The 13,513-nt window shown below is 31.3% G+C and overlaps 1 protein-coding gene across 1 annotated transcript in view; it reads left to right on the top strand.

Annotated features, from left to right (window-relative positions):
* LOC119609840 (ATP-binding cassette sub-family G member 1) overlaps positions 1 to 2,158 on the top strand; it is a 43,152-nt gene extending 40,994 nt beyond the window's left edge. The window contains exons 10-11 of the mRNA XM_037964811.1: positions 651 to 907; positions 972 to 2,158. Of these exons, the coding sequence (XP_037820739.1) occupies positions 651 to 907; positions 972 to 1,316 (602 nt within the window). The 3' untranslated portion in view covers positions 1,317 to 2,158. The remainder of the gene's footprint in view (positions 1 to 650; positions 908 to 971) is intronic.
* The last annotated feature ends 11,355 nt before the right edge of the window (positions 2,159 to 13,513 follow it).

Genomic DNA, 13,513 nt, shown 5'->3' with positions numbered 1-13,513 from the left:
AACTGAACTAGAACTGAACTAGAACTGAACTAGAACTGAACTAGAACTGAACTAGAACTGAACTAGAACTGAACTAGAACTGAACTAGAACTAGAACTGAACTAGAACTGAACTAGAACTGAACTAGAACTGAACTAGAACTGAACTAGAACTGAACTAGAACTGAACTAGAACTGAACTAGAACTGAACTAGAACTGAACTAGAACTGAACTAGAACTGAACTAGAACTGAACTAGAACTGAACTAGAACTGAACTAGAACTGAACTAGAACTGAACTAGAACTGAACTAGAACTGAACTAGAACTGAACTAGAACTGAACTAGAACTGAACTAGAACTAGAACTGAACTAGAACTGAACTAGAACTGAACTAGAACTGAACTAGAACTGAACTAGAACTGAACTAGAACTGAACTAGAACTGAACTAGAACTGAACTAGAACTGAACTAGAACTGAACTAGAACTGAACTAGAACTGAAATAGAACTGAACTAGAACTGAACTAGAAATGAACTGGAACTGAACTAGAACTGAACTGAACTAGAACTGAACTGAACTAGAACTGAACTAGAACGGAACGAGAAATGAACTAGAACTGAACTACTGTGAACCCACTCTCTTATTAATTTCAATTTTTCTTCTCTTTCAGTTCCCCTAGAATTTCCCATTGTCTCACGAGAACACTTTAATCGTTGGTACTCGCTACGAGCTTATTATGTGGCCATAACATTAGCAGACATACCCATACAGTTCGTATGTACCTCAGTGTATATAGTCATTACCTATATATTAACCGATCAGCCCCGGGATGTATTTCGTGTGGTATTATTTTGTGTGATAATATTTTTAACCGCTTTAGTGGGACAAAGTATAGGATTAGCTGTAGGAGCTTCATTAAACATAAAGGTAAGAGAAGAACTTTTATAAAGAATTTTAAATGCCTTAATAAAATATCATTCTAATATTACAGCTGGCTGCCATTTTGGGTCCCTTTTTCATCTGCCCCTTTTTAGCCTTTTCCGGTTTCTTTCTACAAGAAAAGCACACTCCAGAACCATTGCAATGGATATTTAAAACCTCATTTCTAAAATACAGTTTAGATGCCTCCGTCTTGTCCATATTCGGTTTTGATCGACCACGTTTAGAGTGCAATGCCATGTATTGTCATTATTCGAGACCGAAAGTATTTCTTAAAGATGTCGATATGCTGAATGCTAGTTATGAAACGGCCATTATATTTTTAGTTTGTTTATTTTTAGCTTTACGTATTATATCATTTTATATAATGTCCTTTAGATTGAGATTATTTAGATAGAGATGAATTACTAAAACTATTATGAGAATTATAAAATTTTAATTAAAAACTGAGACAAAGGTTTACTGAACAATAGAATATTAAAAAAAAACGAATATTAATTTAAACAAAAAGAAAAACTTGGTTTCTAATAAAACTTTTTAATTAAAAAAAGTTTTAAAAGTATTCAAAGACAACAAAGGAAATGAGAAAAACTAGAATTCTTCACCCAATAATTTCCAAACAAAATTAAAGAAACTAATGGTTGTTTAATCACAAATTAGAATTTAAAGCTTAAAATAAATATGAACAAACGCCCCCCATAGGTCAAATCGGACATCTATTATAAGCAATTCGAGGTCTGAGTTTGATCTTTGTAAAAAATTTACTTTAAATAATTAAGTCTGTACATCATTGCAATAATTTTTTTCTTACACGATTAATAACCTATAATAATTACTAAAATTATTATCAATAATTTTTATTAAAATTCTTATAAAATTTTCTAATTAATTTTTTGACTATTTTAAACATTCCAAGGAATTAAAAACTATAATTTAAATAGTTGATTTATTTCTTACTCTGTATATTTTTAGTAATTGTGCCAAAGTTTTTATTTTGTATTTTATTTCTAATTGTATTATAGTTTTTTTGTTTTGTTGTAAAAAAAAAATGGGAATTTTATATATAAAATATGTAATTTAAGTTATTTCTTTTGATATGAGAATTTTTTATATATAATAATTAGTGTAAAACATGTAAATCAACAACTATAAAGAGAGAGTGATAAAATAATTGTACTAATTTGTTAAGTGTAATTATACGATTAATTTTTTTTTGCAAATAAAGTATTAAATTTTAATAACAAATGAGTTTTATATATGAAGTTATATATAAAGTCAAGTCCGAAATACTCAACCTATTCTGAAAGCCCACATTGCCACGCCCCCTTTTAATCGCTTCTATTTTTACGTTTACTACTAATCGGAGCTCAAAGCACGAATTGTAATTTAAATATGTATCTTTTTTAAAAATAGGTATATCAATTGAAAATTGATCACCAACATTGCCATTGAAATTGAGATCGATGAATTTAAGCAATTTCTTGGTGAAAAACAAAATGTCTAAAAAAGGCTTTATTTGGTAGTTAGTTAGTTTTAAATATTGGCCGATCCTTAACAAATTGGTAGTAGGGATGTATTTTTACATAAAGGTTAGTTGTGCTGAATTTCATCGCGATACTAATGGTTATAAGTCAATTTTTGGACGTTTAAGATATTTTTTAAAGGAAGGTTTGTATGGGGGCTAGGGTCAAACGATGGCCGATAGTTATAGATATTTATTTATGCCTATATAAAACTTAGTTGTGTAAATTTTTGAAGAGATAGTAGTATATTTGACGTAGTTATGAGTTAAAATCCCCAAATCGGAAGGTCAAGTTGTATGGGGGCTAGGTGATATGATGGGCCGATTTCAACCATTCGTCCTTGTGCCGAAAACCTTGTATGGACCGAATTTTATGAAAATAAGTCGATCGGTATACTTTTAGGTGGGTGTAGGACCAATATTTTTGTGCGTTACAAACAACTGCAGAAACGCATAATACCCTCTAAAAAAATACAAGTTTAAGATCAGGAACTCTTCTAAAGACGATATTCTAGCTTCAAGCGAAAATGTCAGTGACAACTCTTTAATAAAATGCCAAAGTTTGCGATTATTTGAAATACATCCTCAGATCGATATACATACATATATGTGTGTAGTATACGATCCCTAAAGACGTCATTCTAGCTTCCAGCGAAAAGACATTGGTCAATATGTCAGTGTGAGTGTTTTGACAAAAAAAATCCTCTAAACATCCTCAGCCGTTATTGGATTCAGTACTCAGCACCTCTAAGGCAATACCCAAAGAAAAGAATAACAAGGGAAAAACAAAATCTAAAATTAAGATCGGAACCTGATCTGAAGACTATGTTCTAGTTTTTAGCGAAAAGATGCCAGTGTTAATATTCTGAAAAAATCTTTTTTAATCGTAGTTGTTTTTCCTCAGTTAAGTAGTCGTAAGTCCACTTAGAGCAGAAACGTCAGATTGTATTCATTAGTTATTTTTATTTATTGAGACTTATTAATTAGCCGATAAAAGGATTTCTCGGATCAGTAGCCGATGCAAATATAAATGAGTAAGTTATAGTCAACCGATTGGTTTTTTACCTAATCACAACGACAGCTTTCAGCCAGAAGTCCGTAAAATAAAGAAATGGGATATATTGGACTGGTATAAATATGGCAGCAAAGAGGTTAACATACATATTTACTAATATGCTACGAAAGAGCGAAGGTACTTGCTATAAAGGGAATGTAACTCGAGGAGGAAAAACCGTACGTCCTCTTGGAATAATGAAACGGTGTGTTGAACCACATATATATATATATATATGGGATCAGGAAATCGAAGGGCTTTACGTGGTACTCCTTCAACTAGAGGGTGAGCTGATTAGACGACAGACGTGTATCTTACACGTCGTTTACAACAACGCAGATGGGATGGCCTCTGTTGAGTCGGCAACTGCACCTAGAGACGTAATCGGTAGACCAAAACACGAAACGAAACGTGCAACCCGAAGGTACCTCTCTAATAACCTGGACACGACAAAATCTGAAACTCTGACCTGGGGGTTACCGGTTCGCTGGTTCGAACCCATGTCAAATCATTCCAAGGAAAGGACGTGGATACATTTGATCAACACAAAGTCTATAGTCCAGCCAGACTAGAGATACTGGTAGCACCTCTTTTCCCCCGGTATAGCAGTAACACCAAGATAAGAGAAGATTCTTCAAGGTAAGATGTCACCGGAGGGGACTCAACGAGAGCAGAACGAGATGCCTTCTCATAATAAGCATGTCAGAGGTTAGAAACTGAGATTCGAAACATCGAATGATACCACCTTTATAGAGCACTACATAAGGTTTTTCCACAAATATGTTTAATGTAACGGTAAACGGGTCTGTTAGTCCAAGGAGTTTTGGTTTCGAAACGATGGCGAGCGCAATCATTGATTTATTGAAGTCGAAATTTAGCGATAACTTGATTCAAGTAATGGATCTGTCAATTTTTCTTCAAGGTCTCTTGTTTTGACATTTCCCCTTTATTGCCTGTTGAGTTCTACTTGTTTATGCTAAATCAGCCAAGTGTTGATGATTCGGAGTACAATATTGTTCGTTTTTTTCGTGACATACGATAAAACAAAATTACTTCGACAAAAAGAGTCACGGTATAGAGTATATACCCGAAATAATTTTGAAATGTTTATATATTAATCTTTCGAATAAACAAATTTGTAATTAAATACTTTCTGTGTTATTTACAATTTCAAGTTCTATCGAGCTTACAAAGCACCCAATATATACTCCAAGGGTTATGAGACGTGTTCCTATTATTGTTCTTCGATACTAATACGATAAAAACCGATAATTTTATTATGAATCTCTTCTTTAGCACATAGTATGGGCCTACAACGAGAACCAGACGTACCTAGTACATTGCAAATGATATTAAATCACACAAAAAAAAAGACTGTAATGCCAAGAAAATTTGATTTTGATTCAAATAGAATTTACATTCGGATTGTGCCCAACAACATTTTGCATTTGTACCAACAAGTCTGTTTCTGTTGTCCCAAAGTGTAAATTCATTGTAGAGGCAAATTTAAAAATGTTGCCTATAATGTCATATTTGTTGCCCCAACGGTTCAGTTACTGTTGTCGCAACTGCAAAAATTGTTGCCTCAACAGATCAATATACTTTTGTCGCAAATGCAGAAATTGTTGCCTCAACAGTTTAATGTGCTTTTGTCGCAAATGCAAATATTGGTAAGGTATATAATATAAATAAAACACTATTTTTAGTTTAAGAATATTTATTTTAAATTCTTGCAATTTTAAGATTATTGTTTAAAATATTTATTTTTCGGGGTTTTGAGCTTAAAAATAATTCAATTTTTTTAAAATAATATGCATTCATTTCTTGCAATATAACAAAGCCTTGAAATTTTTCAAAAAAATCTGTTTTTACTTCCTGAAGTATTAAGTATATTTCATTTTCCATTTTATAAAATATATTAAGGATAATTGCTTTAACATTTCTAAAATGTACAAAATCTCCTTTTGTAAAAACAATTCCTTTAAAAGTAATTTTTTCAATTTCAAAGCCAGTGGTTAAATCTGTACATAAATGTTTGTAAAAATTAAGTTTTGTCAAATCAATAGTTTTAGTTCTTTTAAACTCAAAGTCATCTTTGAAGAAAGTGTTTTCAACTAAATGTAGAGAAAAATTAAGACATTGTTTTACACACAATGTATATGGTATATTCTTACGAGATCCGATAACATGGGCATACTGTTTGAAAGCAGCGTGCTTTCCTTCAAATCTGAAGCACCAAAGGTGCTTAAGAGGACCTATTTTTTATGGCTGTAGGGTAATGTGTAAGAAAAACAATTTTGTTATTGTTTTGTAGTCGTAGTGTAACCTTTTAACTGAATCAGTAAAAAAAGGGCGTTTTAGTTCAGAGCGACACAACTCTACCAATCATGACATTGCCAACTGCACATTTTTTACGACAAAAGTAATATTATTTGATTCAAAAATTAAATCTTTTATGTCAACAAAAAATTGATATTTCCTGCAAATGCAAATCACTTACGTCAACAGCAATTTTCAATGTACCGTTATTTCAGAGGAAAACCTTTAACGACAAAAGTTATTCTATTTGCAACATATAATTTTGCTGTTAAATAACTTCAAATACTTTCATGTTGTTGTGGTAAAAAAAATATTGTTGGAAAATTTCTTGCGACAAAAGGTTTTTATTTTCTACAACAAGTTTTTATTCATCCCAATAGCAAAATCATCAAATGCTAAAATTATTTACCATCACAATATTTTTTTTTTGTGTGATTGTATTAGAGAATTGACTATTAAAGATTTTATCATTATTCGAACATCGCTCTTAGTAAAGTGCATTGAAAATCGATTTTCAAATGTTTAAGTTTGAAAGTCACAATTTATTAATTAAAATTTTAAATTTTAACGTTCATTTGATTTAAAACTGTAGAACACAATATACTCATTTGTTAAACCTAAAGCTTTGACAATAAACTGAGCTTTAGTGAAATAGAGATAACAGAAAAGCTTTCATTAAATTAACTCACAGAACTGTAAAAAGCACTCAATTTGAGTGATATTTTCTTAAAGATGTATGATACTCAATGGGGCAACTTAAAAGTAAAATAAATTTTTGTTTATTGCAAAATATATGGATACATTTTATTACTGGCAATAAACTGAGAAAACAAATTAAATTTACAAGTAACAAATTGCGTAAAAATAATAATGGAAATTAAACGAAACGAAAATTGCAATATAATTTGAGTTATTTTTAAATTAATATTCATAAAACGTGCAATAAATCAGACAGATAAAAAAACCAAAGATTTTATTTTGTGAATAAAAGTTATTAGGAATTTAAACACGCATTTTTGTTTTGAAAACAATTAAGAATTATTTTGGAGACACCACCTGGCGTATCCATTTACGTCTTCTACGTTTATAGAAAACATGGACTTAGGTAAGTTAGTTTAATTAACTACTAAATGCTAGTTTTTATATATATTTATAATAATTATTTTGATTGCTCTAATTGTGCGCTTAAAAATAAACATTAAACGTGCTTTTTGTTATAATTAATTATCAGATTTAATTATTTTCTTATAAACATTTTTTATTTAATTTAGCGCTATAAAAAATTTTGCATGTTAAAATACCGATAATTTTTAACATTTGTGTATAATTTTTTATCATTAATCTCTATATTAATTCCATAATTTTATAATGTTCCAATTTTTGTTTAATTACTATATTGCTTCGATCTGGTAGGTTAACAAATACATAATTACCTAGTAGTTCTAGTTGAAACCTGCTTAAGTTTGAGTTTAAAACGTAAAAAAGTCGTTAAACAATTTAAAAGGTTCAATGATCATAAATCACATTTCTTGAAAATAAACTAAGTAACAAGTTTATTTATATTTGTAATTATTAAATATAATTTGTAAAATTGCAATAACTATTATTGGTAAATTATAGCAAACAAATACGCAATTTCAATGGTATATGGAGAGGGCATCGGGCGGCGAAGTTGACAGTCATTTGATATCACTTTCTCTCTTTAAAATTCTTCTATCCTACGAAGTAGGTGATGGCTTTATTAAAACATTTTTTGAAACGAAACGAAGTTACTTTCGTAATTATTCCAAGTGCTGAACATAAATTCTCAAAGTTAAAGCCTATTCAAAACGAAATGACTTCTACTGATCAGCAAGCATCGCGTCCATTTTAAGACAGATGCGTCAGCCTAGCTAGACTTTTAAAAGAGCTTTATATCCAAAATTAGAAAGATTAGTTCTAGGTCAAAGTCGTATCCACTGAAAACATTACTACTGTTCTTTAAAGTATGCTGGGGCATCAGAAGAAGTAATTTCTTTTTAGAAAGATTAGTTATAGGTCAAAGTCGTATCCACTGAAAACATTACTACTGTTCTTTAAAGTATGCTGGGATATCAGAAGAATTAATTTCTTTGTACCATATATATGAACTTAGACTTTTGCAGACTTTAATTCAAGAGTTTGGTTTCAGTTTTTCTGTCTACGGACGTTAAAGACCTTGGACCTTGTTTGCTTGATGGGAGCTTTTGAAATAAAATCGAAAAATTGAAAATAATGATGAGATCAACTCCGCAGGTTTTGAAATCATATGAAATTTTCTCAAATTTTGTGGAATTTATGCGAAATGCTGTAAATTTTTTCGATTCCGAGAACTTCAACTTGTGTACATTTCAACAATAGCTAATGATCCTGAAGTTAATGACCTTTTGTTCGTGGACTGAGAATATTTCCATTGTTGACGCCGCCACCGTCAATGAAGAGCATTTAATTTTTCTAGTTTAAAGACTTTAACTTTGGGGGAATTTAGTGTAATAACCATAGACAAGGCTTTTTGCCCACGGACCGAGAAATCGTCAAAGGAAAAGAATATACATATACTTGAACAATATACATATATAAAGTGTGTATAGCTCAAAGTTGATGACTATGGTTATCGGTACATGGATCATGAACCGAGAACATCATTTTTAAAATTTAGTCAGATCAGTGTCAAAGAGCAATCGATCTTTTAGATTATGAATAATTTAATTTGTGCAAATTCTGCGTCTGAACTAAGACCTGAAATTGAACTACGCTAACTAATGACCCGAAAACACAAATACGATGATCATAGGAATCAACATTTGTTAGCGGACTGACAAAATCTTCAATATTAGAACTTGAACCTCTAATAAGGATCGCATGTTGGTAAAATCTTTGTTTTATTTTGAATATCGTGTAAATCTAAAGAAATTCTTTGAACCCGAGTAATATAACATGAAGCTTCAAAGACATTTTACATCTAAGTTTGTACGTTGACTGGAATGGAAATACTTTTAAAGACGATGATAATGAGAAACTCAGTTTTCTGGACGTAAGTTCTTTAACAATTTTCCAATCAATGCCCTTAAGGAATGTTTGGATCTAATTTATATAAAAGCATAGGAAGTGTTTAAGAGTTTTACTATCCTGAGCAGATTTTTTTCATTCGTCAGCTTCCTTTTCTCCAATTTGTAGTTGAGGCCTTTAACTTGCTCTTTAAATTACTTCGTGGACTATATCCCACAAGATCTCACCATCTGGTGAAGTGGGATTATCTTACCCTCGTTATTAAATCCATTGTTATAGCTTCGAATGGTTTTACATTTCTTAGTTTATCTTCCTGAAGTTACTTGCCTTTAATAACAAGTGTATTAGCCCATTCGTAGCCGATAATTCCCGGTGCCCATATGATACAGAGGATATGGCTTTCTTACAATCTAATACAGACTTAGACTTAACCATATCGGATGATATGTCATTTAGCTATCGAAAAAGATGTTTACATCTGATTGCGTCATATTTAATACAGCCCATGTTACACATTTCCTAATATCGCGGGCTTTCAATGTTGTATATCAAAGTTTAGAGCCATTAGTGCCGGTTCACACAGGGAAACATTTTTGGGGAAACTTTTGACTTTGTATGTGAGAGAAGGAGAAAGAAATATCAAACATCTCTTTCTCTCACACACAAAATCAAAAGTTTCCCTGTATGAACCGGCTCTTAGTGTAGTAGCAGATTACAAGGGTGTCAACTGATTTTGTTTGATTTCAGCAACAAATTTGCTCTTATCGGAGAATGATAAAAATACCTTGACTCAAAATACATATATATATTTATAATAATCTTAATGATTAATGAACTTTCCTAAGGTTCTGAAACATTTGGAATTTGTGAAAATAAGCGAAATTTTAAGCTTTAACCATTAATATGATCGTTTTGAGAAAAATTAAGAAAACTGAAAAGGTTGACAACACTTTTCCATCATCTAGGCCTAATTAAATATCCCTCTTCTACTTAGTTCACACAAAGAAAACTCTCTTTCTTTTACTCTTTGAAAATTCAAGATCACAATACTCACTCTCTGCCCCACGCTCATAATGAAGGGGTCATTTATAACGAACACAAAAATAGTTTAATTTAAATTGAAAACACACGAAATTATAAGTTTGACTTCAACATTTAGTTGAATGAACTTTATCACTCAGTTTAATTGAACAATTTTGAGAAATGTGTTGTGTCGACTTTTCCAAAAAAAATAAAATATATAATACAGAAATAAATTCATGTAGCAATAAAAAATAAACTCACTTTCACTTTAACATTAAGTGAAACATAACAATAGTTACACTGTTGCAACCGAGACAATGAGTCAAGAAGCTAGTGTACATACCTTCGAAAAAACAAGTTTGTTTTCCAAAAAACGCTTTACACAATTTTGAAAAATTTTTAAATTAACCAAAAAAATATATATATTCTTTAACAGATATATACAAATGTTGTTGACTTTAAATTTTAAACACACGTTATTTTTTTTAATAGACGACATTTGGGTAATTTTAATCGTGTTAGGAATACAGAGTTGCTCAATTAATTAGCATGTAATAAATTGAAATTTAACACTCATGATAAAATATCATCTTAAACAAGTAAACGTGCTAAGAACGTTTTGTAATATAATAGGGATTCAATATAATTACTTAAATCCACTGGATGTTTTATAGTACTTTTAAATGATATTAAATCTATTGCTCTATCTGACTTCAAGATATAGCGCACCAAGATCCTAAATATTGTTTCGAGGTTGAAACTTAAGTTAGATTCTTGTCTATAGTCTAGTGTAAAGTCTAGTCTATAGTCTAGTCTATAGTCTAGTCTATAGTCCTAGTCTATAGTCTAGTCTATAGTCTAGTCTATAGTCTAGTCTACAGTCTAATCTATAGTCTAGCTATTCTATAGTCTATTCTATAGTCTAGTCTATAGTCTAGTCTATAGTCTAGTCTATAGTCTAGTCTATAGTCTAGTCTATAGTCTAGTCTATAGTCTAGTCTATAGTCTAGTCTATAGTCTAGTCTATAGTCTAGTCTATAGTCTAGTCTATAGTCTAGTCTATAGTCTAGTCTATAGTATAGTCTAGTCTATAGTCTAGTCTATAGTCTAGTCTATAGTCTAGTCTATAGTCTAGTCTATAGTCTAGTCTATAGTCTAGTCTATAGTCTAGTCTATAGTCTAGTCTATAGTCTAGTCTATAGTCTAGTCTATAGTCTAGTCTATAGTCTAGTCTATAGTCTAGTCTATAGTCTAGTCTATAGTCTAGTCTATAGTCTAGTCTATAGTCTAGTCTATAGTCTAGTCTATAGTCTAGTCTATAGTCTAGTCTATAGTCTAGTCTAGTCTATCTAGTCTATAGTCTAGTCTATAGTCTAGTCTATAGTCTAGTCTATAGTCTAGTCTATAGTCTAGTCTATAGTCTAGTCTATAGTCTAGTCTATAGTCTAGTCTATAGTCTAGTCTATAGTCTAGTCTATAGTCTAGTCTATAGTCTAGTCTATAGTCTAGTCTATAGTCTAGTCTATAGTCTAGTCTATAGTCTAGTCTATAGTCTAGTCTATAGTCTAGTCTATAGTCTAGTCTAGTCTATAGTCTAGTCTATAGTCTAGTCTATAGTCTAGTCTATAGTCTAGTCTATAGTCTAGTCTATAGTCTAGTCTATAGTCTAGTCTATAGTCTAGTCTATAGTCTAGTCTATAGTCTAGTCTATAGTCTAGTCTATAGTCTAGTCTATAGTCTAGTCTATAGTCTAGTCTATAGTCTAGTCTATAGTCTAGTCTATAGTCTAGTCTATAGTCTAGTCTATAGTCTAGTCTATAGTCTAGTCTATAGTCTAGTCTATAGTCTAGTCTATAGTCTAGTCTATAGTCTAGTCTATAGTCTAGTCTATAGTCTAGTCTATAGTCTAGTCTATAGTCTAGTCTATAGTCTAGTCTATAGTCTAGTCTATAGTCTAGTCTATAGTCTAGTCTATAGTCTAGTCTATAGTCTAGTCTATAGTCTAGTCTATAGTCTAGTCTATAGTCTAGTCTATAGTCTAGTCTATAGTCTAGTCTATAGTCTAGTCTATAGTCTAGTCTATAGTCTAGTCTATAGTCTAGTCTATAGTCTAGTCTATAGTCTAGTCTATAGTAGTCTATAGTCTAGTCTATAGTCTAGTCTATAGTCTATAGTCTATAGTCTAGTCTATAGTCTAGTCTATAGTCTAGTCTATAGTCTAGTCTATAGTCTAGTCTATAGTCTAGTCTATAGTCTAGTCTATAGTCTAGTCTATAGTCTAGTCTATAGTCTAGTCTATAGTCTAGTCTATAGTCTAGTCTATAGTCTAGTCTATAGTCTAGTCTATAGTCTAGTCTATAGTCTAGTCTATAGTCTAGTCTATAGTCTAGTCTATAGTCTAGTCTATAGTCTAGTCTATAGTCTAGTCTATAGTCTAGTCTATAGTCTAGTCTATAGTCTAGTCTATAGTCTAGTCTATAGTCTAGTCTATAGTCTAGTCTATAGTCTAGTCTATAGTCTAGTCTATAGTCTAGTCTATAGTCTAGTCTATAGTCTAGTCTATAGTCTAGTCTATAGTCTAGTCTATAGTCTAGTCTATAGTCTAGTCTATAGTCTAGTCTATAGTCTAGTCTATAGTCTAGTCTATAGTCTAGTCTATAGTCTAGTCTATAGTCTATCTATAGTCTAGTCTATAGTCTAGTCTAGACTATAGTCTAGTCTATAGCATAGTCTATTGTCTAGTCTATAGTCTAGTCTATAGTCTAGTCTATTGTCTAGTCTATAGTCTAGTCTATAGTCTAGTCTATAGTCTAGTCTAGTCTATAGTCTAGTCTATAGTCTAGTCTATAGTCTAGTCTATAGTCTAGTCTATAGTCTAGTCTACAGTCTAGTCTATAGTCTAGTCTATAGTCTAGTCTATAGTCTAGTCTATAGTCTAGTCTATAGTCTAGTCTATAGTCTATAGTCTAGTCTATAGTCTAGTCTATAGTCTAGTCTATAGTCTAGTCTATAGTCTAGTCTATAGTCTAGTCTATAGTCTAGTCTATAGTCTAGTCTATAGTCTAGTCTATAGTCTAGTCTATAGTCTAGTCTATAGTCTAGTCTATAGTCTAGTCTATAGTCTAGTCTATAGTCTAGTCTATAGTCTAGTCTATAGTCTAGTCTATAGTCTAGTCTATAGTCTAGTCTATAGTCTAGTCTATAGTCTAGTCTATAGTCTAGTCTATAGTCTAGTCTATAGTCTAGTCTATAGTCTAGTCTATAGTCTAGTCTATAGTCTAGTCTATAGTCTAGTCTATAGTCTAGTCTATAGTCTAGTCGATAGTCTAGTCTATAGTCTAGTCTATAGTCTAGTCTATAGTCTAGTCTATAGTCTAGTCTATAGTCTAGTCTATAGTCTAGTCTATAGTCTAGTCTATAGTCTAGTCTATAGTCTAGTCTATAGTCTAGTCTATAGTCTAGTCTATAGTATAGTCTATAGTCTAGTCTATAGTCTAGTCTATAGTCTAGTCTACAGTCTAGTCTATAGTCTAGTCTATAGTCTAGTCTATAGTCTAGTCTATAGTCTAGTCTATAGTCTAGTCTACAGTCTAGTCTATAGTCTAGTCTATAGTCTAGTCTATAGTCTAGTCTATAGTCTAGTCTAGTC

The sequence above is a fragment of the Lucilia sericata genome, unplaced genomic scaffold (genome assembly GCF_015586225.1).
Source record: "Lucilia sericata isolate MDLA Ls3-8-SP2 unplaced genomic scaffold, ASM1558622v1 Contig001066F_arrow, whole genome shotgun sequence".
NCBI lineage: Eukaryota > Metazoa > Arthropoda > Insecta > Diptera > Calliphoridae > Lucilia > Lucilia sericata.
Note: the sequence above shows the minus strand (reverse complement) of the source record. Positions and strands in the feature narration are given on the sequence as shown.